At 49.1% G+C, this 26,664-nt stretch overlaps 1 protein-coding gene across 3 annotated transcripts; it reads left to right on the top strand.

The window, feature by feature from the left end:
- The first annotated feature begins 8,712 nt into the window (after nucleotides 1–8,712).
- On the top strand, nucleotides 8,713–25,085 carry LOC105533268 (chromosome unknown open reading frame, human C16orf95). 3 transcript variants are annotated; one of them, XM_011971662.1, is made up of 7 exons: nucleotides 8,713–9,207; nucleotides 10,456–10,507; nucleotides 11,184–11,309; nucleotides 16,380–16,526; nucleotides 17,438–17,474; nucleotides 21,825–22,011; nucleotides 24,803–25,069. In XM_011971662.1, the coding sequence occupies exons 1-7, from the start codon at nucleotides 9,101–9,103 to the stop codon at nucleotides 24,819–24,821; spliced, it is 675 nt and encodes a 224-aa protein (XP_011827052.1). In that variant the 5' UTR covers nucleotides 8,713–9,100; the 3' UTR covers nucleotides 24,822–25,069. The 3 variants fall into 3 exon arrangements, 2 of the variants coding, with proteins under 2 accessions (XP_011827052.1, XP_011827061.1); XM_011971671.1 differs by lacking the exons at nucleotides 16,380–16,526; nucleotides 17,438–17,474 and having other exon boundaries at nucleotides 24,803–25,085; XR_001005098.1 differs by lacking the exons at nucleotides 16,380–16,526; nucleotides 17,438–17,474 and having other exon boundaries at nucleotides 8,868–9,203; nucleotides 24,803–25,085.
- Nucleotides 25,086–26,664: the final 1,579 nt, after the last annotated feature.

Below are 26,664 nucleotides of genomic sequence, written 5' to 3'. Positions count from 1 at the left end.
GTTCTGGGGCTACCTTCCCTGGGCACGTTCCACCCAGTTCCTGAGCAAAGCAAAGAGGCAATGGCCACTGGGTCACCATCTACCATGAAGTCGGATTGCTCCCATGGGTTGGGTGGGTGTGAAGCTCGGTGTCACCAGGGAGCTGTCGGGAGAGATGCTCACCCCAGTTCCCGCCTGCTGAGCTGTGGCTTTTGGGGAGGTGGTTTGAGCATTTGTAGGTTCCAAGGCCCCCAGAGCAGCTGTCCTGTGGCCGTTATCTGCCGCCACCGCACTAAACAAAGCACCTCCGTTTCAACATCTCTGGGGAAGAGGATTCCAGAGAATACACTTCAGGGAAACGCACAATTTTACACGCCCAGCTAGCAGCCCTTTGCCCTTTAGTGAGAAAGGGTTGAGCTGTCCTTTTTCCTTCCTTTTAAAAAGCATTTGGGCTGCGAGCGGTGCCTCACGCCTGTAATCCCAGCATTTTGGGAGGCCGAGGCAGGGGGATCACTTGAGGTCAGGAATTTGAGACCAGCCTGGCCAACATGGTGAAGCTCTGTCTCTACCAAAAAATACAAAAATTAGCCAGGTGTGGTGGCGTACGCTGTAATCCCAGCTACTTGGGAGACTGAGGTGGGAGAAATGCTTGAACCTGAGAGGCAGAGGTTGCAGTCATCTGAGATTGTGCCACTGCACTCCAGCCTGGGTGACAGTGGGACATCCTGTCTCTTAAAAAAAAAAAAAAAAAAAAAAAGCAAGATGTGTTTCCCCCATCCCCCAAGGACCAGTGTTTGCCCGTCTGTGGGTAGCAGCACTGCACTGACAATGTGGGACTTTGGCCCGATGCCCTGAGATCCATCCGTGGTGTGACTGCAGAGCAGGATTCACAGGGTGGAGGCGCCACAATGGATCTGTGTCCCCGGAAAGAATATTTGCAGTTTCCAGTTGGACACTTTATGAATAAAATCACTATAAACATCTGTGTGATTTTTTCTGTGGACATAAGTTTTTATTCCTTTAAATAGCTAAAAGTGGGACTGCTGTGTCACATGGTGAGCACATGCTGCATCAGAGAAACTGCCACATTTTCCAGAGCAGACGGAGTCCCCTTGTGCCACATCGTTGCCATCCCTTACGATGTACTCAGTATTCTTTTTTTTTTTTTTGAGACGGAGTCTTGCTCTTGTCGCCCAGGCTGGAGTGCAGTGGCATGATCTCAGCTCACTGCAACCTCTGCCTCCCGGGTTCAAGTGATTCTCTTGCCTCAGCCTCCTGAGTAGCTGGGATTACAGGCATAAGCCACCACACCCGGCTAATTTTTTGCAGTTTTAGTAGAGACGGGGTTTCACCATGTTGGTCAGGCTGGTCTCGAACTCCTGATCTCGTGATCCGCCCATCTCGGCCTCCTAAAGTGTTGGGATTGCAGGCGTGAGCCACTGCGCCCGGCCCTCAGTGTTCTTTATTTCAGCCATTCTGAGAGGTGCGTGGTGAAAACTCATTTTGAGTTTAGTCTGCACTTCCCTAGGGACTAAAAAAGTTCAGCCTCTCTTAGTGTGCTCAGCTGCCATTCACGTTTGGCAGCATGTCTGTTCAAAACTTTTGCACAGTGTGCTTGTAGTCCCAGCTACTTGGGAGGCTGAGGTGGGAGGATCTCTTGAACCTAGGAGTTCCAGGCTGCAGTGAGCCATGATTGCATCACTGCGCTCCAGCCTGGGTGACACAGCGAGACACTCACAAAACAAAACAAAAAAACCTACAAAAACCCAAAAACCCCCAAGACTTTTAGCACATTCCTTGATAGAAAATTTGAATTAGGGGAGGCAAAGGGAGACTGAAGACACAAGGAGTTGGAGGGTGAAAGGGAAAAGTGCAGGGACAGAGTGGGGAGCTTGGGAGACTCAGGACAAGCCCCTGCACGCGTGAGCAGCTTGGGGGAGCTGGAAACTGACGGGCAATTCTGCAGAGAGTACAGGAGCTTTTCCCGAAATTCGCAACAGCCCAATAAATCCTTCTTGCCTCTCAAGTGTCCCTAGGAGCACAGTTTGGGTACTAAGAAAAAAGTCTGTTAGTGAGTTTCACTTGCCCAAGACAGGGAATTTTTAAAGTTTCCTCATCTGTAAGATGGTGACAGTAACCCACCTCATAGGTTACTGTGAGGAGTAAATGAGTTAAATACAGAGAGCATCCAGACTAGTACCTGGCACATAAGAAACTTTCACAGTATTAACTACCATCACCATCATCATCATCACCACAACCATAATTGCCACCACCATCGTCATCACCATCCCATCACCACCATCACATCACTATCATCACCATCACCACCATCCTCACCACCATCATCACTATCACGATCATCACCATCACCATCGTCACCATCGTCACTATCACGATCATCACCAACACCATCACCACCACCATCACCATCATCATCATCACCACAACCATAATCGCCACCACCATCCCATCACTATCATCACCATCACCACCATCCTCACCACCATCATCACTATCATGATCATCACCATCACCACCATCACCACTGTCATCACCACCATCACCATCATCACCACCAGCGTCACCACCATCATCACCCCCACCATCACCACCACCATCATCACCACCAGCGTCACCACCATCACCACCACCGTCATCATCATCACCATCATCACCACCACCACCACCACCACCATCACCATCACCATCACCATCACCACCACCACCGTCATCATCATCTGAAAACTCTAAACCTGCTTTGCCCAAAGTCTACTCTTGGTGACACACCCATTGTGTGAACCTTAAATAGGGAGCTCAGTCAAGGCCTCCTTGAGAAGATGACACAGTAGAGACCTAGATGCAGTGAGGCAGCCCTGAGACACTTGGGGAAGAGCAATTCAGGCAGAGGGAGCAGCAGGTGCAAGGCCATGGTGGTGTAAGAAAGCAGCACTGGGCATCGAGGCTGGAACAAGGAGGAGGAATGCAGTAGGAGATGAGGGCAGAGCAGGAACCAGGGCGAGGGTGCATCAGTGTGCGGGTGTGTGATGTGGGAGCATGCATGTGTGTGCGCACATTTGTTTGGGTGCATGTGTGTGCTGTTATTAGCTAGACATAGATCTCACAGTGCTCTGTGGCTCATAGCAAGGACTGTGGCTGTCTCTGGGCCCCACAGGAGCCCCTGGAGGCTCCACATTGAGAATGGTCTTCAGGCAAGGAAGGTGGAGGTGGGAGACGCCCACTGAGACGGCTGCTGCATGCATTCTGGTCTGAACCCAAGTGGGGTCGTGAGAGTCCTGGGAAGTGACGAACTCTGGGTGGAGTTGGGGACTCCAGTAATTTCAGAGACAGTGCTAAGATAGCGGGTCCTCGGCGCCATGTGATGGGGGTGGGAGGATGGCATGTAAAAGAGGTATCTGGAAATTAGCAAACTCAGAGTGTGGCTGTTTTGCGTGGCTATGCCCCTTTTCATGCTGCTGTGGTAACAGCAAAGAGGAGGATGATGACACTGTGTCTGCCTCAGCAGACGGCACAAAGATGAAGTAAGGGAAGACCCAGATGGCCCTTGGAAGACACGTAAACTGTCACGATTGGAGAGACTGTGAGAAAAAGGGGAGATGATGAAGCCAGCAACCCCTAGCGGAACGGATAAGGGTTCCTTTAGGAACCAGCAGAGGCACCCAGAACAACGTCTGTACGGGCATCGGTCACATGACACAGATAATTAAGGGCCGGTGAACACAAAACGCAAACAGACACAAGTCAGAGGCACCTGGGTGATCTTGACCTCATCACTCTGGGATCCAGCCTGGGAAGGGACTGTTCAAAGAGACCCCAAAAGTGTCTCCAGTGAAAGGCCTGAGATTTTTATTATTTTCATTTCTTTCTTTTTTTTTTTTTTGAGACAAGAGTCTCGCTCTGTTGCCCAGGCTGGAGTGCAATGGCATGATCTCGGCTCACTGCATCCTCTGTCTCCTGGGTTCAAGTGATCCTCGTGCCTCAGACACCAAGTAGCTGGGATTATAGATGCGTGCCACCATGCTGGCTAATTTTTAAGTTTTTAGTAGAGACAGGGTTTCACCATGTTGGCCAGGCTGGTGTCAAACACCTGACTTCAAGTGATCCACCTGCCTCGGCCTCCCAAAGTGCTGGGATTACAGGCGTGAGCCACCACAGCCAGCCAAGACCTAAGATTTTTTAAAATTACAGTTCTTATTTAGGTTTCATTTCATTTTACTTTTTTTAGATGGAGTCATGCTCCGTCGCCCAGGCTGGAGTACAGTGGTGCGATCTGGGCTTACTGCAACCTCCGCCTCCTAGATTCAAGCGATTCTCCTGCCTCGGCCTCCTAAGTAGCTGGGATTACAGGCGTGTGCCACCACACCCAGCCTAGGTTTCAGTTTAAAAACCACATTTTTACTTTATCTCCAAGACCTGAGTTTGTAGAACTCCTTTTCTATGCCTGCCATGGGTTGAATTAGGCAAGATTATCCTGGAATAACAAGCCAACCTGAAAGAAAATGACAAAGTGTCAGTTCTTTTCTGGTTTGGCAGTGCTGTGTGCGTCTGTGGAAACGTCTGCAAAGCTAGAGAGAGAGAAATGCGCAAATGTGTGGAAGTGGCGTCCTCCCCCGTCAAACCTCTGGGGGAAGCACTGTGCAAGGTCTGGTGGACCTGTCCCAGGCCCTGCTTTGCACTGTCACCGTGTGGCTGTGTGGCTCTGCACGGGGGCTGGGGCAGCACTGAGGGTGGCTGTTCCTGGAGGATGTGTCTGTCTTCCTTGCTCCTCGTCCACCCACAGGGCCTTAGGGGCTGAAAACTCACTTTTTTTTTTTCCCCCTAAAGGATGTGATGCCTTTTTTTTTTTTTTTTTTTAGACTGAGTCTTGCTGTATTGCCCAGCCTGGAGTACAATGGTGTGGTCTCAGCTCACTGCAACCTCTGCTTCATGGGTTCAAGTGATTCTCCTGCCTCAGCCTCCCAAGTAGCTGGGATTACAGGCATACAGGTACCTGCCACCACATCCAGCTAATTTTTGTTATTTTTAGTAGAGACAGGGTTTCACCACGTTGGCCAGGCTAATCTCAAACTCCTGACCTCAAGTGATCTGCCTGCCTTGGCCTCCTAAAGTGCTGGGATTACAGGCGTTAGTCACTGTGCCTGGCCGAGGATGTGATGCTGTCTTGGCGACCAGCTGTATGGTACACAGAGAGGTGTCCCCACTCTGTCCCCCACCCCTGGCCTCTTCAAATCCTGACAGAGGGTCAATGACAGCTCTTCCCTGTGGGATTAAGCCTTCATTTTCAGTGCATGACGAATCCTTTTCCCTCTCCACGGGAGCTTTACATCTCTAAGAAATCTCGAGTCGGAAAGTAAGCGTCTGGAAGGGAATGTGCCACCTGCCGTCCTCCTGGTGTTCTGGAAACCTCAGCAGGGCCACTCCTGCTCTCCTTCCTGCTCATTTCCCGGCATCCACACAGGGTGTTTTCTTCTAAAGATCTTGCTGGCACTTGCTGAGCCTCATGCTGCTGCAGCCAGCGACTCTTGCATCAGTGACTGGCACACATCTCCCTCTGCCCACCAGGTCTCGGAGGGTCACTGCTCTCAGCTCTGAACCAGCCCTGGCTTTGGTCGCTGGTGTGTGGCACAGATGCAGGTGACATGGAGCTTCGTAGTAGTCAGAACAAGCCCTTCCATGCAGCAGCATCATGGTCAGAGGCTGTCTTTGTCTGGGTCCCCCTAAGCGGGGGACAGACCTTGAGATGAGGATCTGCAAGTGGTTTATTGGGCAGATGATCTGGAAACATAGGTGGTGGGTGGGGAGGTGGAATGGGAAGACAGGAGGCGGAACAATAGGCATGACCAAGAAGGTCAGGACATAGGCGGCTGGAGCCGTCCTGCGGGGGATGCCAGGAGCCAGTGCAGAACACGTCCTGAAGTTGTCCTGACTGCAGAGTGGAGTGGCTGGAACATTCACCTCACCCTGTCACTGCTGAGGGCTGTCCCCACACATGGGTCAAGCAACTCTCGTAGCCGGAAAGAGCCATTAGCAGGTGAAAGTGAGGCTGTTTGCCTCAGTGGCCCACTGCTTCTCTGCCCTGTCTAGCCAGGTTGATGGTCCCCTCTGGTCTGGGGTAGCTCCTGCTGCTCAGGTGTCAGGCCTCTCTGCAGAGCCACTGCTAGCCCAGGGTGCTCCTGTGTAAACTCACACATGGTGCTCCTTTGGAGCAGGCTAAGGCCCAGGCTGGGGTGCATGACTGGGTGAGCTGAGCATGGGGGAAATGCAAGCCTCACTTGGGTTCTTGGCAAGGGACCCTTGATTGGTGAAGAAACCACACAACTGTGCCCAGGAGCCCTGCTTCTGTCTGGGTATAGGCTGCCGGGGGAGGTGTTATCTGGGAGGAACCTGCAACTCTCTCCCTGGAATCAAGGAGGTTCTGTAGGCATGACTTGGGTCCCCATTACCTTGGGTTCACAGAGATCTCATTCTGTTCCTCTTTCCCTCTACTTGGGGGTTTTGGAAACAAAAGCCTAGAACAGGCAGTGGTAGTGGCCAAACTTCCAGCCTGAAGCACGCTCACGTCACAAACTGACGTGTGCTGGACTCTGTGTCTAGCCTTTTTTTTTTTCTTGAGACAGGGTCTGGCCCTGTCACCCAGGCTGGACAGAATCATGGCTCATTGCATCCTCAGCCCCCCGGGCTTAACTGATCCTCCCACCTCAACTTCCCAAGTAGCTGGGACCACAGGCATGTGCCACCATGCCTAATTTTTAAATTTTTTGCAGAGACAAGGTCTCACTACGTTGCCAAGGCTGGTTTCGAACTCCTGGGCTCAAGTGATCTTCCCACCTTGGCCTCCCAAAGTGCTGGGATTACAGATGTGAGCTACCACGCCAGTCCCTGGTTTTTAAGCACTTCTCATGCTCTTTCATGTCTGATCTTCTCAAACTTGGTTCTATGGTTATCACTATTTCACACACAAAACTAAAGCTCAGAAAAGTTAGGCAACTTGTCTGATACCTGTCTCTGGTAAGAGGCAGAGCAAGGATTGGGATCTAGGCCTTGTTACTCAGAACACAGGGCAGGGTGGCTGGAGTTTCCTTCACATCCCCAGCCTGTGTCATGATGGATTTGCTTTCCTGGTTTTGAACATCACACACATGGAATTTTCTGTACATTCTGGGGTGTGACTTCATTGTGCGCTTCATCCACATTGTTGCGGGTTGTGGTTGTGTGCCCTTTTCCATTGTTGCACAAAATCTCCTCTCTGTGAACATGCCACACTTACTTTTTAAAATCTTTTCTCCTATGGATGGACATCTGGGTCATTTCCAGTTTGGGGCCATCAGGAGGAAAGCTGCTGTGGGTAGTTTTGTTAATGTCTTCTGGTACACATAAGCTCTCATTTCTCTTGGGTGAGGTGAGGAATTAGTCAGTCATCGGATATTCGTATGTTTAGGTTTTGTAAATACTGCCAGTTTGCCAATGTGGTTGTATCAATTTTATGAGCAATGTATGAAGGTTCCATCTGCGACATCCTTGACAAACTAGGTATCGTCAGTCCTTTTAATTTTAGCCATTCTTGGGTGGGTGAGAGCAGTGAAGAGCCATTCTTGACATGGAATGACAAGACCTAGTGTGCCAGAGGTGAAGGCCTGAGCGTCCAGGGGAGCATGAGCCTGTCTTCTATGCCCTGCCGTGCTACAGCAATGTTTCACTGTGCTCAGGAGGAAAACAGAGACAGCAGAGAAGCCGAGTGCTCCAAAGTGGGCAGAAATGAGACAGGCATAAATAAAGTGCTAGGCTAATAGTGAGACTCTTAGATAATTTTGTCATTAGCTACAAAGAGGGCAGTGACAACATGATTTACACTTACACACACACACACACACACACACACACACGGGGTGGGGTATCTGAAATATTAAGCAGCTAGTATGGTAGGGGCACTGCCTAATCAGTATGGATGCTGGCCAGGAGAGGATGTGTGTATGTGCTGGCTGGAAGCTCAGTCCTGCTCATAGGTCATGATCTTAATGATTAAATAAGCCAAGAAATCCCAGAGGGCAGTGCCCGAGAGCACCCTGTTTGCTCTGTGGCTAGAACGCAGCACCCTGAAGTATCACCCATCAGGGTTAGAGGTGCTCGTGATGGTTTGGGCAAATACAAATATTAATCCAGAGTATCAGAGTCTGCATGAAAATACTGAAAAGTGAGGGTATACTCAACCGTTTGCAAGAAATACAAATGGGAACTGGCAATAACTTAAGATAATTAGAGAGGCAGAGAGCACTGGGTTTTACTAAAATATGAAGACATTAATATTTTATGCGTCCTGTCTCCATGTCGGCAACTGCGCAAAGTACACGCGTTCAAGCGAAAGTGGGAAGGCTAATGGCCAGCCAGAGCTTCGGCGCTTGCACGCTCAGGCCACCGGGTGACGACTGCTTCCAATTCCGCGGCCTTTAAACCCCAGATTGTTTTTTAAAAAACAAAACAAACAAAAAAAACCCACTATTTCTCTAAAAGTCACGATTCGAGCCCCACCTGAGGACGCAACGATCCGGCGCCAACTCCTTTATCTATAAAGGAGTGACTTTACCAGAAGCGCCTATGCAAGACGCAGGGCCCCGCGCGGGCTGCTCCCACCTCTTTCTCTCCTTGCAGGGTACCGAGACCCTGGCTGGTGCGGCCGGCGGCCCCTCCGGCCCATCCGTCGGAAATGGTGAGTGGCTCCAGGGGCCGGGGTCTGCAGAACCTACCCCAGCGGGAATAGCAGCCCTACACAGCCGCGCTCTGACCCGCTGACCCCGCGTCTCTGCGCGCGGGACCAATCAGCCGCCAGCTAAGTTCACATACCCAGAAGGCCATTTTTGATTGGCTGGGCGCGGGCCAATCAGCGCGACTGGCGGGCGCGCGGGGACTGTTGGGCTCCTCAGAGGGTTTGATGTGGAGGTTTGGGTTGGTCTCGGGCTGGCTTCGGGCTGAGGCAGGAGGGAAAGGCGGGAGCCGGGGCGTCAGGGCCTGCGGACGATGTGTGTGTGAAAGGGCGCGTCAGCCATAAGAAGCCATACGCGTGCGAGCCGGTCCCCACTGCCCCCGCGGCGTTGTCACCATCATCATGAGGCCACTGGAGCAGCCTCGGGCGCTGCTGACGGGGATCCGGGCGCGGGGTGCGTCGGGCTCTGCAGGTTGGCACTCACACCCGGCGCGCAGGATGGCAGGCAAGTGCGTCCTGAATCCTGCCCGCGGGCACCCGACACCGCGTCTGTGAGTTCCCGGCCCGGCATTGCTGCATTACCTGTACGTAGGCAGAACTCTTGACCGCGACCCACAGGAACCTCACATAAGCACAAAAACGCAACTGATGGTTCCACATAACTGAAAATATCAGAAGTAGGCCTTCAGGCATGGATGTATCCAGGTACGCACTGACCATGGTCCTGGAAGGTTTCTCTCCATTTTTCAGCTTCCTTCCCTTTTACTGGCTTCCTTGTGGAGGCAAGATGATCACCAGAACCTCCTGAGGTTTACATGTTATCAGATTATCAACCTCAACAGAAAGGAGTTTCTTTTTTCCCCAGCCTTCTAGGCCGGGCAATGGTGAGTTGGGCCCACCTGAACTACCTGAGATGGGTGTGGGCCCCCTCCCCTACCAGGAATATAGCAGTGCTGTCTTTACCAGAAGGGGCCTTGGATGCTGTGGAGGGCAATGCCCCTGTCCTCTGTTTTCAAGCATTAGCTGGGAGAGTTGATGCTTGAATCTATTACTCTAACAAAAAACAGCACTAATAATAACGGTTATTATGACAATGAAACCTGAAAACACTTGTATCACTCTTACGGTTTCCACAGTACAAAGCACTTTGACCCACCACTGTCAGGGAAGCAGGGCTTTGCACCCACTGGAGACGCTTTATCAGTCAACATTCAAGCAGTTTGTTGTGGGGTGGAACAGGGAAGAGTAACACAGACTGTGTAACCCCAAATGCTTTGTCATCCCAGAGACAAAGCGCCTGGGTTTTTATAGTAGAAGGAGGTTCGTTAATGGACAGTTTGACGATATTTTCCCTCAGTATTTCAGTAAGTTGGGGGTGTCTGACAAACCATCCTAGGTGATGTGATTGGCAGCTCCATGTCTAGGAAGGTTCTCACCAGGTTGGAATGCTCCCATCTTTTCTGATGGTCCAAGCACAAGTTTAGCTGGAGTCAGCTTGAAGTTGGTTGGCTTGGGAATGCGAGATTCCACGACAACCAGCCCCCAGGATCCCCTAGACGTGAACGCGTGAGCAAGCACACACCTGCTTCTGATGTCACCCTCACTCTTCTTGGGCTCAGAGGATCCTCCCCTGTCCCCACCACCCCTGGGTTTTACTGTTAAGAGTCAGTTCTGAGAAGGCAGGCCCAGGCCTGTGCCCTAGCATCCCTGCCCCCTAGTTTACACAAACCCTAAGCTTTTCTGTTCTTCTTTCCTAGGAATAGCCCATTTCAAACCTACAAGAAAGAAGTGTGCCTCCCAGGTCATTCGGTAAGCAAAGCAAATCCTCAGCCACTTGGCCCTGACCCCAACATGCCCCTGTGGGGTGAGGAGAGCAGAGAATGTGGGTCCAGAAGCTGCATCCCATGAGAGAATGCTCCAGACACAAAAGTGTGGTTGCAGGAGCTATCCCTGGGCCTCCAGAACACCTGCCAGGCTGTCCCAACACCTCAGAGTTCAGGAGGCCACCAAATGTACCTGCTCTGGGCATCAGCTTCTCCGTCTGCCCCTGGAGGTGATGGCAGCCCCTTTCCTTCCTGCCTGAGGGTGTTGCAAAGGTCACACGGGATGGATGTGGAAGCTCTTGCAGACCAGAGTGAGACAGATGGCCATAAAGGCAGTACTCATGTGCCCATAAGCTCTAAAGCTGCTTGTACATCCCCATTTTCAGAGGGGACCATGAGACTTGCTCATTGTAGCATGGCAGTAAATGGCCGAGAATCCCAGTGCACCTGGTTTGCAAGCTCTGGCAAATCCCCCTCCAAATGACCTTGGAGGCCTCAGGGCAAGCCATGGTAGCCTGCCTCTTTCCAAGCTGCAGTAGGAGCCAGGGACCCTGCCCCCGGACACCATCTTCCTGAGCACGGATCTGCTGTGCCTGAGAGCCTCCTGTATCCCTGCAAATGCAGCATCAAACTCAGTTCTGTCGTTTCTGGATCTTACTCAGATGCACCCTGGCCCCTGGGCCATCTGCTGTGAGTGCCAGACCAGATTCGGGGGCCGCCTACCTGTGCCCAGGGTGGAAGCAGCACTGCCTTACTGGGTCCCTCTGTCCCTGAGACCCCGAAAGCAGGTAGGTGACTTGAACCAGGAGGTCTTCACCGAGGGTCCAGGGTGAATGTTAGGGAACCAGTCACCCCTTAGAATTAGAAGTATTATATGAATGGATATTTTAACATTTCAAGGAGACAGTTTGAGATTATTTATTTATTTTCATGTCAGATGGGTAATGTGCTGACATCGTAGCAAGGCCTGAGGGAGGCACACCTCACACATGTGCGTGAGTGCCCGGTTATCATACTTATGAACTATAAAAGGATCTGTGATTTTTAAACAGTTTTTTCTAAAAACTAGACTTTTAGAGGTTTGATTGGCATATGATAAACTGCACGTGTGGAAAATGTACCATGTGGTAAGTCTTGCCATAGGTATTCCCCCCTGAACCCACCACCACCATCAAGATAATGAGCATATACACAACCCTTAACCATGTCTGTGGGCTCCTTTTAACTTTACCCAACATTCTGTACCCTGACATCCCCAGGCAAACACTGACCTGCTTTCTGTCACTGTAGATTAATTTGCATTTCTGAGAATTTTATATAAATGAGGTCATAGACTGTATACTCTTTTGTCTGGCTTCTTTCACTTAGCATAATTATTTTGAGATTCTTCTACGTAATCATGAGCATCAATAGTCATTCTTTTTATTATTGAGTAATGCTGCATTATATGAATAGACCACGGTTTATTCATTCACCCAGAAGGACATTTGGGTTGTTTCTGCTTCTTATGTGTTACACACAAAGCTGCTGTGAACATTTGTGTACAAGGCTTTGTACGCACATATGCCTTCATTCTTCTTGGGTAAATACCAGGGAGTGGAATTCCTGAATCATATGGTAGGTGTACATTTAACTTTAAAAAAGAAGTCTGTTGACTGTTTTCCACCATTTTACATTTCTACCAGCAGTATCTAAAGTTCCAATTCCTCCACATTGTCACCAACACTTAGTTTGGCTGATCTTTTTAATTTGAGCCGTCTTAATAGGTGTCTATCTCATTATAGTTTTCATTTGTATACCCGTCATAATTGGTGATGTCAAGGATCTCTTCATGTGCTTTTGATATCTGATGTCTTACTCGATGAAGCATCTGTTTAATTGTTTTGCCCCTTTATAAGAATTGCTTTTTTAAATTACTGAGTTTTGATAGTTCTTTATATATTCTAGATACAAATTATTGATCTGAGATTCAATTTTTAAATATCTTTCCATGTCTTTGGCCTGTCTTTTTTTTTTTTTTTCCTGGGACTGGGTCTCACTCTGTTGCCCAGAATGGAGTGCACAATCTTGGCTCACTACAAACTTGAACTCCCCAGCTCAAGCAATCCTCCCGCCTCAGCCCTTCAAGTAACTGGGACCACAGGTGTGCACCACCATACAAGGCTAATTTTGTTTATTTTTTATGGAGATGAGGTCTCACTTTGTTGCCCTGGGTAGTCTCAAACTCCTGGGCTCAAGTGATCCACCTGTGTCGGCCTCCCAGCGTGCTGGGATCAGGGTGCAAGCCACCACGCCTGACCTGGCTTATCTTTTTATTCTCTTATCAGTATCTTTCAGAGAGAGAAGTTTTACCTTTTGGTGAAGTTCAGTTTATCAATTCCATGTTTTCTGGATCTTGCCTAGGTGTGCCTATCCCCAGCACAGCAGTGGATCATGCTTCAGGTGTCGTAGCTAACAGATCTTTGCTGAGCCAGAGGTCAGAAAAGGTTTTTTCTTATGTTTTCTTTTAGAAGTTTTATGATTTTATGTTTATTTCTGTGATCCATTTTGAGTTAATTTTTGTATATAGTGTGAGGTATGGATTGAATTTTTTTTTTGGAGATAGAGTCTTGCTGTTTCGCCCAGGCTGAAGTGCAGGGGCATGATCTTGGTCATTCTTTTTATTACTGAGTAATGCTGCATTATATGAATAGATCACAGTCTATTCACTCACCCAGAAGGACATTTGGGTTGTTTCTACTTCTACCTCCACCTCCCAGATTCAAGCAATTCTTCTGCCTCAGCCTCCCAAGTAGCTGGGACAACAAGCACACACCACCATGCCTGGCTAATTTTTTGTATTTTTAGTAGAGACAGGGTTTCACCATGTTGGCCAGGCTGATCTTGAACTCCTGATCTCAGGTGATCCGCCCACCTCAGCAAAGTGCTGGGATTACAGGCATGAGCCACCGTGCCCAGCCTTGAATTGGGTTTGTTTGCATATGACAGTCTAATTTTTCTAGCACCATCTATTGTAAGGGCTGTATTTTCTCTACTGACCCGCCTTTATACCTTTGTCAAAGATTAGTTGTTGCTGTAGTTTAGATGTTTGTCCCCTCAAACCTGATGATAAAATTTGATCACCAGTGTTGGAGCTAGGGATCCCCAGTGTTGGAGGTATTCGGGTCACGGGGGGCAGGTCCCTCCTGCGTGGATTGGTGCTGTCCTTATGGTAGTGACTCAGTTCTCTCTCTACTAGTTCCCAAGACAGCCGGTTGTTAAAAAGAGCCTGGCATCTCCTCCCCTCTTTCTGGCTTCCTCTCTCGTATGTGATCTCAACGTATGTGGGCTCCCCTTCACCTTCCACCATGAGAGGAAGCAGACTCCCAGTCTTGAACTTTCCAGCCGTCAGAATCGTGAACCAGATAAACCTCTTTTCTTTTCTTTTTCTTTTTGAGATGGAGTCTTGCTCTGTCGTCTACACTGGAGTGCAGTGGCATGATCGATTTCAGCTCACTGCAACCTCCGCCTCCCAGGTTCAAGTGATTCCCCTGCCTCCTACCTCAGACCCCTGAGTAGTTGGGATTACAGGCGCTCGCCACCATGCCCGGCTAATTTTTATATTTTTAGTAGAGATGGGGTTTCGCCATGTTGGCCAGGCTAGTCTCAAACTTCTGACTTCAAGTGATCCACCTGCCTTGGCCTCCCAAAGTGCTGGGATTACAGGCATGAGCCACCACCACACCTGGCCAAGCCTCTTTTCTTAATAAAATACACTGCCTCAGGTATTCCTTTATAGCCACACAAGTGGACTAAGACAGTTGTTCATATATGTATGAATTTATTTCTGAACCCTCTTCTGATCTAATTGTCTATCTTTATGCTAATACTACACTGTCTTGATTATTGTGTCTTGACTTTATAATGTCTGGAAATCAAGTAGGGCTCATTTTCAAGCTTTGTTTTTCAGAGTTGGCTATATATATATATTTTTTGCATTTCCTTGTGAATTTTACAATCAGTTTGTCAATTTCTGCAAAAGCACCCTACTGGGATTTTGATTGGCACTGTATGGGCTTTGTAGATCAGTTTGAAGAGAATTGTCTTGTGAAAAATATTGAGTCTTTTGACCCATAAACATGATACATTTCTACATGTATTTAGGTTTTCTTTAATATTTCCCAGAAATATTTTGCAACTTTTATTATATAGGCTTTATACATTTTTTTGTCAGATTTACCCGTAAGTATTTCATAATTTTGATGACATTGTTTTTGAATTTCAATGTATGACTTTGCATTGCTGGTATTTAGAAGTACAACTGATGTTTGTCTGTTGTTCTTGTATTCTACAATATTGCTAAGCCTATTTATTCTAGTAGCTCTTTTTGTGGATTCCATCAGATATTCTACACAGATGATTGTGTCATCTGCAAGTAGAGATGGCTTTCTTTCTCCCTTTTCGATTTGGAGACTTTTATTTTTCTTGCTTAATACACTGGCTAGACCTTTCACTACAATGTTGAATGGAGCAGTGAGGAGACATTCTTATCCTGCTTATGAGGGATGGCATTCCGTTTTTGTTTTTCTTTTCTTTTTTTTTTTTTTTTTGAGATGGAGTCTCACTCTACCGCCCAGGCTGGAGTGCAGTGGCATGATTTTGGCTCACTACAACCTCCGTCTCCCAGGTTCAAGTGATTATCTTGCCTTAGTCTCCCAGGTAGCTGGGATTACAGATGCCTGCCACCACTCCTGGCTAATTTTTGTATTTTTAGTAGAGATGGGGTTTCACCATATTGACCAGTCTGGTCTCGAACTTCTGACCTTAAGTGATCCACCTGCCTTGGCCTCCCAAAATGCTGGGATTACTGGCATGAGCCACTGCTCCCGGCCTTCCCCCATGTCTGATAGCCCCTACCACTACGTGCAGGGCTGTAACTCCTCCTCCTGCTGTAACCTCCTTCTCATTCTGTTGCCCAAACCATATGCCTGGTCGAACCCGCAGCTGAGAGGTGGGACCACCCTGTCCTTCCGCTGGAGAGGCTGCAGGGTCACAGTGCCAAGGGTGGGCTGTAGGGAGGGTGAGGAACTGAGGCAAGAGTGTCATTTGCTATAATTCACATACATACGATTGCGTGCACATTCTTTTTTGAAAAATGCACATGGTAGTGTACTGAACTCACAGTGCTGCATTTTCCTCACTTTACATCCTGTCTCAGAGTTTATTCCATGTCAGTCCAGACAGCTCTGTTCCATTCTTCCCAAGGCTGCCTATACCCTATTGCCCGATGTCTGTCATTTATTGTCTCTTACTGAAAGACATTCAGACTGTCCAGTCACTCCTGATAATGGTGCAGCGAATATTTCTGTGCATAGTAACTTTGCAGATGTGAAAGCATCCTCATAGGAAACATTCCTGCAAGTAGAATTGCCGCATCAAAGGCTGTCTATTTTAGAACCTGATAGACTTTGTTAAGATGCCAGCAGAGCCCTCTTCATAGCTGAGAGCACCGAGGCACAGGGATGCTAAGTGTCGTGCCCAAGGGCCCCAGCTGGAGACCACCAGGCCAGGACAGAGCCAGGTCTTCCAATACCAACCTGTGTGCTCTGCCAGGGCACAGGTGCAGATGAGGGGTAGAGAATCCAGGTGAGCTACGGAGGTCCCGTGTCTCCCAACAGTGGGCATGTTGTAGACGGTAGACCACAGTCCCTTCTCTGGAGTGGTTGGGTGTGCTTGTGGGTGGGAACAGCTCTCCAGGGCCTGCCCTGATACTAAGACGGAGCCAGGAGTCTTCTGGGGAATGGCTCCATCAGGGAGTCGCTGGGGGCAGGAGTGGCTCCATCCCCTTCTGAATCTTCTCCTCCCATCCTCTCTGTTAGAGTCAAAAGATGGTTCAGTTTTATATCCCCCAAACCACCAAGATGTGCCCCTGCCTATGCCATCGCTTTGGGGGCCGCCTCCCGATGCCTAGGGACCAGGCAGTGATGCCCTACTGGGTGCCCCAGGTTCTGAGATCTCAGCAGCAGGTAAGGAGGAGGCGCACACTGCAGTGAGGACTGAAGAGTGAGGTGGGGGCCGGGAAAAGGGGAGACGGGAGGAAGAAGGGGAAGAGGGGTACCTGGGCTCTGCTCCCACAGAGGCCTCTGTGGTGTCCAGAGAAGATCCCCTGGCAGTTGTGGCCATGGGCCTGGGAGCACAGAGGGCAGGTGTGGCTTAGGGAGGCTGGCTCAGTCTCCCACTGTGATGTCCAGAGAAGATCCCTGGCAGTTGTGGCCATGGGCCTGGGAGCACAGAGGGCAGGTGTGGCTCAGGGAGGCCAGCTCCATCTCCCATTTGGCACTGGAAGGGCAGGGCCGTGCTGCTTTCTGCAGAGGGCTGATTGTTCTGGCCCTCACTGCTGCTGCTGCTGCTGCTTTCCTCCCTCTCTTCCTCCCACTCTGCATTCTCCTCGACCTCTCTCACCTCCCTGCCTCCTCCTTCTCACACCACCTCCCTTCCCTGGCTGGGCCCCTCCTCTGACTCTCTCTTCTGGCCCTGGCTGCATAGAGGGAGGTGAGAAGGAGGGTGCCCCGGATGGACCACCACCAGATGGCCTGTCCTCTCTGCTCTTGCTGGCTGCCTCCACAGCGCTAGTTCTGGACAGCGGCAGCAGGCCTCTTCCTAGCCCCCTGGGCCTCTCACTCCCCTGCTTTCCCCGTGTCCTGGGTGGTAGACAAGAGCTTCCTTCCTTCCCCCTGACTTCCAGTTGCTGGTTTTCCATCATTGGGTGGCAGGCTGTCCTCAGAGAAAAGAGCCTGCAGGCCTCATAAGGAGGAGCCCAGGGCTTTTATCTTGAGGCAGCCAGCACCCCTCCTGGAGGTTTGGAGTCCCAATCACCAGGCTCTCCCCCTTTGGAGGGTCACCAGGCTGACTGCTTGCCTCCATTCTTGTCTTTTAGATGGTCAGGAGGCAGGAGAGTTTGAAAGGCATCCAAGGTAACTCCAGTGTGCGTGTGTCTCATGTCATCCCCCTCCCCAGAAAGGCGGGGTTCGTGAGCATCATGGTGGATGGTGGGGGAACCTCTCATCCCCAGACACCTGCCCACAGTGTAACAGTGACATGCATGTGGCTTCCCTCCCCTGCTCAACAGCCATCCCTGGTCACCCACTACCTTCCCCCAGTGAGCCCAGAGAAACCTCTGCTCTATAGCAGACCCTACCCATCTGCCAGCAGCGGCTCTCCGGATGAAGCCAACTCCCAGCCTGGGCTTAGATGAGACCTAAAGTGGTTTTATTAAGCTCTAATCTTCTATAATTTATGACATAGTATGTGTGTGTATATATATTTATGACATAGTACATATTCCTATATATATCCTATTATATACTCGTACATTCATATATTCATGGCACATTGTATATTCAAAACACAAAACTTACGTATCTATTCATTACATAATATGCTCATATATTCATACATTTGTGACCTGGTGTATATACATTCACATGTTCATGATAGTCATAGTATATACTCACATTCATGTATTCACAATACAATATGTATTCATATGAGGGGCCTTGAAAAAGTTTATGGGAAATGCATATAATATACCAGGTGCTGTGGCTCACGCCTGTAATCCCAGTACTTTGGGAGGCTGAGGAGACTGGATTGCCTGAGCTCAGGAGTTTGAGACCAGTCTGGGCAACATAGTGAAACCTTGTCTCTACTAAAATACAAAAAGTTAACTGGGCGTGGTGGCACATGTCTGTAGTCCCAGCTACTTGGGAGGCTGAGGCATGAGAATTGCTTGAACCCGGGAGGCAGAGGTTGCAGTGAGCTGAGATCATACCATTGCACTCCAGCCTGGGCAACAGAGTAAGACTCTGTCTCCAAAAAAAAAAAAAGAAAAAAGAAAAAGAAAATGCATATAATAAAAAAAGCAATGAAACAATGTATGGATTTCAATTTTTTTTTTTGCACCAAACTAAACTCATATTAACTTATTATAACATATCTGAACAGGGTCTAGTTTGAGGTGCTAAGAAGGAGAAGACATCAGTTTAAAAAGAGTCGCTATCAGAGTGACATGAATTCTGCTAAAATCGAAGCCAGAACAAACATCATCTTTATGGTGAAGTTTGGGTGGAACAATGGTAAAGTCATTGATACTTTATGACAAGTTTATGGTGACAATGCACCACAGAACAGCAGTTTCCAGATGGGTGACTCATTTAAGAAGGGATGAGGCGATGTCGAAGGTACAGCCTGCAGCGCCAGCCCACCCACATCAGTTTGTGAGAAAAAACATTCATCTTGTTCATGCCCCAAATAAAGAGGACTGATGATTACCAGCAGAAACACTAGCCAACATCACAGACATCTCAACTGGCTCAGCTGACACAATTCTGACTGCAGAATCAAGGTTGAGCAAACCTTCCACTCAGAGGGCACCAAACCCATTGTGTTCAGATCAGCTGCAGACAAGAACAGAGCTTTCAGTGGAAATTTTAAAGAAGTGGGATCAAGATCCTAAAACATTTCTTTGAAGAATTGTAACAAGAGATGAAACATGGCTTTGCCAGTACCATCCTGAAGACAAAGCACAACCAAAGCAATGGCTGTCGAGGGCTGAACGTGGTCCCATCATGGTAAGAGTGGATGGGACAAGAGCAAAGGTCATGGCAACAGTTTTTTGGGATGCTCAAGGCATTTTGCTGGTTGACTTTCTGGAGGACCAAAGGATGATAACATCTGCTTATTGATTGATTGATTGATTGATTGATTGACTGAGATGTAGTCTCGCTCTGTCGCCCAGGCTGGAGTGCAGTGGCACAATCTGCGCTCACCACAACTTCTGCCCCCTAGGTTCAAGTGATTCTCCTTCCTCAGCCTCCCGAGTAGCTGGGATTACAGGCGTGCGCCACCACCCCTGGCTAATTTTTGTATTTTTAGTAGAGATGGGGTTTCACCATGTTGGTCAGGCTGGTCTCAAACTCCTGACCTCATGGTCCTCCCGCCTTGGCCTCCTAAAGTGCTGGGATTGCAGGCATGAACCACTGTGTCTGGCCAACATCTGCTTATTATGAGAGTGTTTTGAGGAAGTTAGCCAAAGCTCTAGCAGAAAAACACTCTGGAAAGCTCCACAAGAGTCCCTCTCTACCACAGCAAGGCTCCCGCTCATTCCTCTTGTCAAACAAGGGCAACTTTGTGAGAGTTTTGATGGGAAATTATTAGACATCCACCTTACAGCCAAATTACAGTCCTGATTCGGCTCTTTCTGTCTTCTTTGTTTTCTAATCTTAAAACATCTTTAAAGGGCACCCATTTTCTTCAGTTAATAATGTAATAAAAGACTGCATTGATGTGTTTAAATTCCCAGGACCCTCAGCTCTTTCAAGATGGACTAAACGGTTGGTGTCATCACTGACAAAAGTGTCTTGACCTTGTGGAGCTTAGGTTGAGAAACAAACTTGATATTTTTTATTTTTTTATTTTTATTTTGTTTTGGGATGGAGTATCATTCTGTCATCCGGGCTGGAGTGCGATGGCACGATCTTGGCTCACTGCAACCTTCGCCTCCTGGGTTCGAGCGATTCTCCTGCCTCAGCCTCCTGAGTAGGTGGGACTATAGGAGCGTACCACCACACCCAGCTGATTTTTGTATTTTTATTAGAGATGGGGTTTCACCATCTGCCAAGCTGGTCTTGAACTCCTGACGTCAGGTGATCCACCTGCCTTAGCCTTCCAAAGTGCTGGGATGACAGGCGTGAGCCACTGTGCCTGGCCTATTTTTATTTTTTAATTCCATCTTCTACATACTTTTTGCAGTCCCCTTATGTATTCGTAGTTAAGTATATTTACGTATTTGTGTGTGTGTGACCTGGTATGTAGATTGATCTGTCTGTGACCTGGCACATACGTGTATTTCTGCTCTCATGACATAGTATATGGGGAGATCAGGACCTCCACCCCCACCATTACTTTCTTTGTCTCTAAAAAGAGTGGGCTGGACTTGATCTTGAAGGTGTTTCCCGGTGCGAAGGGCTGCCGTGTCTGTGTTTTCTGGGCCGGCATCACGTCCTTCCCTTGGTGCGCCGACTCTTTGCAGTGGGTTTGCTTTGATGGAATGTATGAATGAGTAAATCTACGAATGGAGTTGGGGTCCCTGGAAAAGGTGAGTGATTTGAGTGGAACCCCCAGAGGCAGGAGTCGGGGAATGCTTGGGAAACAAATAACCACCAACCAACTGCTCACCTCTTACGGCTCTTCGAACCGTATAATCACACATTTTTGGGTTTATTTTTATTAAATATTTTTGACTTTGAAAACTTTGCATCTTTTAAGAAAAGCTAAAAGCTTAGTTGACATGCATCATCTGGTATCTGATACTTAAAATAAAAACAGCATTAATTTTTACTCCAATCACTGCTTTGCAGTTTAAGTGACCTATGTAAGTAACGTTTCAAGCCTCAAACCCATTCACGCCAGAAGATTTCCCAGCAGAGTTAAGAGAGCAGGGCTCGTTGCTGCCAAGAGAATTATGATCGTTCTCCCCTTTGGCCTCCAGTAGGGAGTGATTTAAAACTGTGAGACATTTTCTTTGGCCTCGAATCTGACTGATTTCCATTTTAACAAGAAAGTTCACATTTCTGATCTTACATTTTTTCTTGTAAAGACAGACTTAGATGCTTCTCTCCTCTATGTTTTTGTGCCGTAATTTTTCATAAGGAAAGTACATTTATGATATTTATGTTAACATAATTAGTATATATTTTATATTAGTAGCATATTAACAGTGTAATAAAAAATAAAAACAAACTCTGGTATCTGGAGGATCACGTGCTGACCAGACCCCGTGTGGAAAGTGCTGAAGAGCATCAGGGAAATGGAAATGCCAGAATTCCATCTGTGCTTGTGGCTTTCCTTAAATTTTTATTATGGAAAATTTCAAATACTCCCCGAAGTGGAGATTGGCTTAAATCAGCATCACTCAGCTCCAGTCATTATCCAGTGTGGTTCCTCTGATCTTCACCACCCACTCCCGCTCCAAAAAAGATGATTTGGAAGCAAATCCTAGTTAGATGTTGTACATGTTCCATATGCGGTTCTAAAAGAGAAAGCCTCTTGAAAAACAGCCCCAAGGCCGGTGTTACCCAGGAAATCATAAACCCGCAAGATGGCCTTTATCTCGCTAGCTCCGGATCAGTGTCCCCACCCCGGGGCTGTGGCTGGGCCCTGGAAGTCACCGTTTCCCAGAGGCTCTGGGGCTGGTATTGCAGCCTCCTTGTGGCTCACAGAGTCCTGGGGAACACGCCCTGTCCTCATCCCACCTTTTCTGTGCCTAGCACCCCCGCTGGATGCATGCTCCTGGCACAACTGCTGGCGGATCTGCGGTGACGAGCGCCTGCTGCCCAAGTGCCAGCAGCTCCAGGCCCCCGAGCGGGACGAGCTACCGGCTCGCCCAGTGTGTCTGCTGCGCCTTGCCCTCCTGACCCTCCTCCAGGCCATCCCGAGGGTCATTGTGGCCATTCGGTGAGCAGGTGGGGAATGGGGGACAGCGGGTGGCCCTGGCATGGTGATGTCCACCTGAGGGACGCTTGGTGACCGAGGGAGAGTTGGGGTCAGGGGTTAACTTGACAGGCAGCTGAGGCGGGGCGCTGTGAGTGTGTCCTGTGGTGCTCTGTATGGCACAGGCTCTGCCCCGCCTCACCTAGAGATGCCAGGGCAGTCTAGGGGCGGCGGGGGCCTCGTGGGGGCGGCGGGGGCCTCGTGGGGCACTTCCACCCCTTCTCTGTTCCCAAGTTCTAAAATGGCCCTGCTCCCAGCAGGACACGGGTCCCAGTTTCCACACATTTCCGTTGTTATGTTGGGGTCGTTTCCATACATTTCCATTGTTATGTTGGGGTCAATGGCGCATCTTAACAGCCACTCGCCCTCCAGCCTCTGAGCTCTGAGCACCCCTCCGGTATAGGGACCTCCTGCCTGTACCCCCAGCTCGAACCCTAGCCGCCAGGCTCCATACTAGAAAGCCCCTTTCCCTGGTCTCTAGTCCCTACCCTCACCTAGGCTTCGAGTTTTGCCCCTGGCACTCTTGCTGCTCACAGCCGTGGCTTTCTGCTGGGATCCCTCCCCCAGGAAGCCTCCAGGGCCACTCCCCAGGCTGCAGCAGGACTTTGGGGAACAGTTGCTTCTTCCTCCCCATTTACTCTCGGCCTAGGCAGTGGCTCCTCTGCAAAGCCTCCCCTCCCCTCCTCCTCCCCATCCTTGCCCATTGCAGCTCCTTCCTGCCTGGAGGCCTGCGTCACCCTACATGGACGAGGAGACCTGTGAACAAACGTGCACACACCATCGAATTTACATGCATTTACTTGTTTGCTCCTTGTCTCCTCCACGCAATTGGAAGAGGAAGATTCAAAATGTGCAGTGTCTGCAGATAGCTGCCAGGTGTCCTGCCCTATTTTCTAGTTGTTCACAGCAGGAGCTTAGCCCGGTCTTGGTCACTCTGCCACAGCTGGGAGTGGGAGCCCCTCCCCTGTTTTTTGGGTTATCCATTCTCATAGAGTTGGACATTACCTCCCGCTCCCTGGGCAGTCACAGTCGAGGCTGTGATGTGCATCAGGTAATGTGCATCAGGTATGGGTCCCTTGTGGGCCTGGGGGTCAGCCTCTCCAGGCCATGCATGGGGAAGGGGGCTGGGAGCGGGTACAGTGAGCTCTGCGTGGTCTCCGAGCATGAGCAGTACCTGGGCAACAGTGAGAGCTTTCCTTTGTCATTTTTCTTGCGGATTTATCTTTCTTTTTGTGTCTGGCAACTTGATGATCACATTTTGTTTGACTCCTTTGTACCCACACTGGGAGGAGCAAAGAAGAACACTTGGCCTTCAAGGATGGGCGAGGCCGGGTGCTGTGGCCCACACCCGCATCCCAGCCTTAAAGGATGGGCAAGGTGTGGTGGCCTACACCTGGATCCCAGCACTTTGGGAGGCTAAGGTGGGAGGATCACTTGAGCCCAGGAGTTCAAGACCAGCTTGGGCAACATAGCAAGACCCCATCTCCATACAAAATTAAAAAATTAGCTGAGTGTAATGCTGTGGTCCCAGCTACTTGGGAGAATGAGGTGGGAAGATTGCTTGAGCCCACGGTGGGAGGATCACTTGAGCCCAGGAGTTCAAGACCAGCTTGGGCAATATAGCAAGACCCCATCTCCATACAAAATAAAAAAATTAGCTGACTGTGGTGCTGTGGTCCCAGCTACTTGGGAGGATGAGGTGGAAAGATTGCTTGAGCCCAGGAGTTTGCAGTTGCAGTGAGCTGATTGTCAGTACACTCCAGCCTGGGCAACAGAGCAAGATCTTATCTCTAAAAGAAATTTAAGAAACAATTTTAAAGGATCAATGTTAAGTAGATGGTCAGGGAACCCAAAAGGGAATTGCTGAACCCTGGCCTCAAGCTCAAATTACCTGGTAAGATGGAAGGAATGGAAGGAAGGAGAGAGGAAGAAAAAGAGAAAGATGCCTGGGCTTCATCTGGAGATTTGGAGTAACTGTTCTGGGGAGGGCCTGAGCATGCTTTTGTTTTGAAGTTCCCCAGAAGTGCAGTCCAGGTGGAGACCCACCTGCATGTCGGTGCAGCTTCCTGTTTTTCCAGCCCCCGAATCCTGGCACTTGGAGGCCCCCATCTTTTCCCATCCTCATCAACAGCTTGTCTAGAAAGTCCCAGGAAGCCACTCACCCTGTGGTGTTGGTGGTCCGTACGCTTCCATAGCAGGTGTCTGCTTCTGAGCCAAGCTGCCAGGGCAGCGGAGCAGGCACCAACCAGCATCCCAGGGGAGGGCACAGCTTGTCCGGCTGGGATGTGTGGGTGCCCTGTGAGGTGCCGCAAGCCACACACCCAGCTTATCTCAGGGGAAGCCTCGGCTGCCGGTCTGCTGGCCTGGAGAGATGTGCTGCAGCAGCCGGGGGTGGAAGGAGAGAGTGGACTTAGGATCTCTCGGCAGGGAGCCCCCAAGAGCAGGGCGAGACCTGCCTTCATTTCACCTGTTCCCTTTACAGTTCTGCAAAGCCAGCATTATCATCCCTTTTCAGAAGAAGTGGGCACTCAGAGGTGGAATGCCTTGCCCTGGTCCCACAGCTGGAAAGTGATGTGGCCAGGACTGCATCCCACCCCTCGTCCCCGCACCCCTTTCCTGCCTGGGATTCCTCCAGCCCTGTGCACCGTGGGGTGCCTTTGCCTTCCACTCCTGGAGGTTCCCAAGGGCATGCTGAGGGCAGCTGGTCTCAGCCTGGGGCCGGGTCCTAGTAACTGTCTCTTGCTTTGCTTTCCAGCCAGTTTTTTGGGATTTGAAGTTGGAATCTTCAGCTGCTGTCAAGAATATCCACAAAAATGTGTCACAATCAAGATCTTTAACGAGAGTCCTCCAATCAGGAGGCGTCTGTGACAGCCACTGTTTTCTCGTAGAACAGAATCCACACCCAGGATTCAACCCAAATTATTTCTCATCAGGTGATTCTTGGTTGTAGCGATGTTCATATGAATGTGGGTGAGATTCTGTTATGAATGTGGTCAATAAATGTTATTCGTGAAACTCTAAACTGGCCACCTCTTAAATGATATCCTCTGATTTCCCTTCATTAAGGGGGGACTTGTCCCCATCTCCGTGTCCCTGGGGGAGGGCAGCCATTTCCGAGTGTCTCTTCAGGGACAGCAGATCCACTGGACAAGGGTCCGAAAATGGTATCAGCACCTGTGTCAGGTGGGTCTCACTTTAAGTAGCAGAACATTGTATATGTGAATTGAATTTTAAAATCTGAGATCTCTTTTACGTGTCGTAAAATTCACTCTTAGAGTATACAATTCAGTGGTTTTTAATATATTTACAGTGTTGTGCAACCATCACCGTTCATTCTAGAACATTCACCGCAAAAAGTCCCATACCATTAAGCAGTCACTCCTTCCCGTCTCCCCCAGCCTCTGGTGACTTCTGATCTACTTTCTGTCTCTGAATTTGCCTGTTCTGGGACATTTCATCTCAATGCTGTCATCCGATGAGTGGTCTTTTATGACGGCCTTCTTTCACTTGGCATTAAGCTTCATCCACGTTGAGGCGTATGTCAGTACGTCATTTCTTTTGATGGTTGAATTTTGGGTTGTTTCTGCTTTTCAGTGATTCTACTTTGTGAATAATATGGTTTGAACATTTACGTGCAAGTGTTTGTGTGGACAGAGGTTTGCATTTCTCTGGGGTGTACGCCTGGGAGCAGAATTGCTGGATCATATGTTACTCCATGTTTCAAGTTTTGAGGAACTGAGCGGAACTGCTGGATCATATGTTACTTCATGTTTCATGTTTTGAGGAACTGAGCGGAACTGCTGGATCATATGTTACTTCATGTTTCATGTTTTGAGGAACTGAGCGGAACTGCTGGATCATGTTACTCCGTGTTTCATGTTTTGAGGAACTGCCCAGCTCTTGTCCATAGCAGCTGCGCCATTTTCTATGCCCACCAGCAGTGCACCAGGGTTCCCATTTCCCTGCATCCTCACGACACTTGTTTCATCTGTGACTTTGCTGATAACCATCCCAGCAGGTATGGAGTGGTGTCTCATTGTGGTTTCCATTTGCATTTTCCTAATAACTAATGATGTTGAACGTTTTTCCATGTGCTTGTTGGACATTTGTATAACTTCTTTGGAGAAGCGTCTATTCAAATACTTTGTCTATATATAGATACATAGATACACACACATACACACACACACACACATATATATATAGATGTGCCCCTACACACATATATGTAGTTTTTAGACAGGGTCTCACTCTGTCACCCAGGCTGGAGTGCAGTGGTGCAGTCATAACTCACCAAAGCCTTGGCCTCCTGGGCTCAAGGAATCCTCCTGCTTCAGCCTCTCATGTGGTTGGGAACACAGGCACACACCACCATACCCGGCTATTAATATTTATTTATTTATTTTTTTTGTGGAGACGGGGTCTCGCTTTATTGCCTAGACTGGTCTTGAACTCCTAGGCTCAAACGATCTTCCTGCCTCTGCCTCCCACAGTGCTAGGATTACAGGCATGAGTCACCATGTCTGGCCTTTTGTCTACATTTTAATTGTCTGTCCATCTTTTTATTATTGAGTTGTAAGTATTCTGTGTATATTCTGGATACTAGACCTATTTTCT

This window comes from Mandrillus leucophaeus, unplaced genomic scaffold (assembly GCF_000951045.1).
Source record: "Mandrillus leucophaeus isolate KB7577 unplaced genomic scaffold, Mleu.le_1.0 Scaffold10, whole genome shotgun sequence".
Taxonomy (NCBI): domain Eukaryota; kingdom Metazoa; phylum Chordata; class Mammalia; order Primates; family Cercopithecidae; genus Mandrillus; species Mandrillus leucophaeus.
The sequence above is the reverse complement of the archived record's forward strand: the minus strand, read 5'-3'. Positions and strand labels throughout refer to the sequence as shown.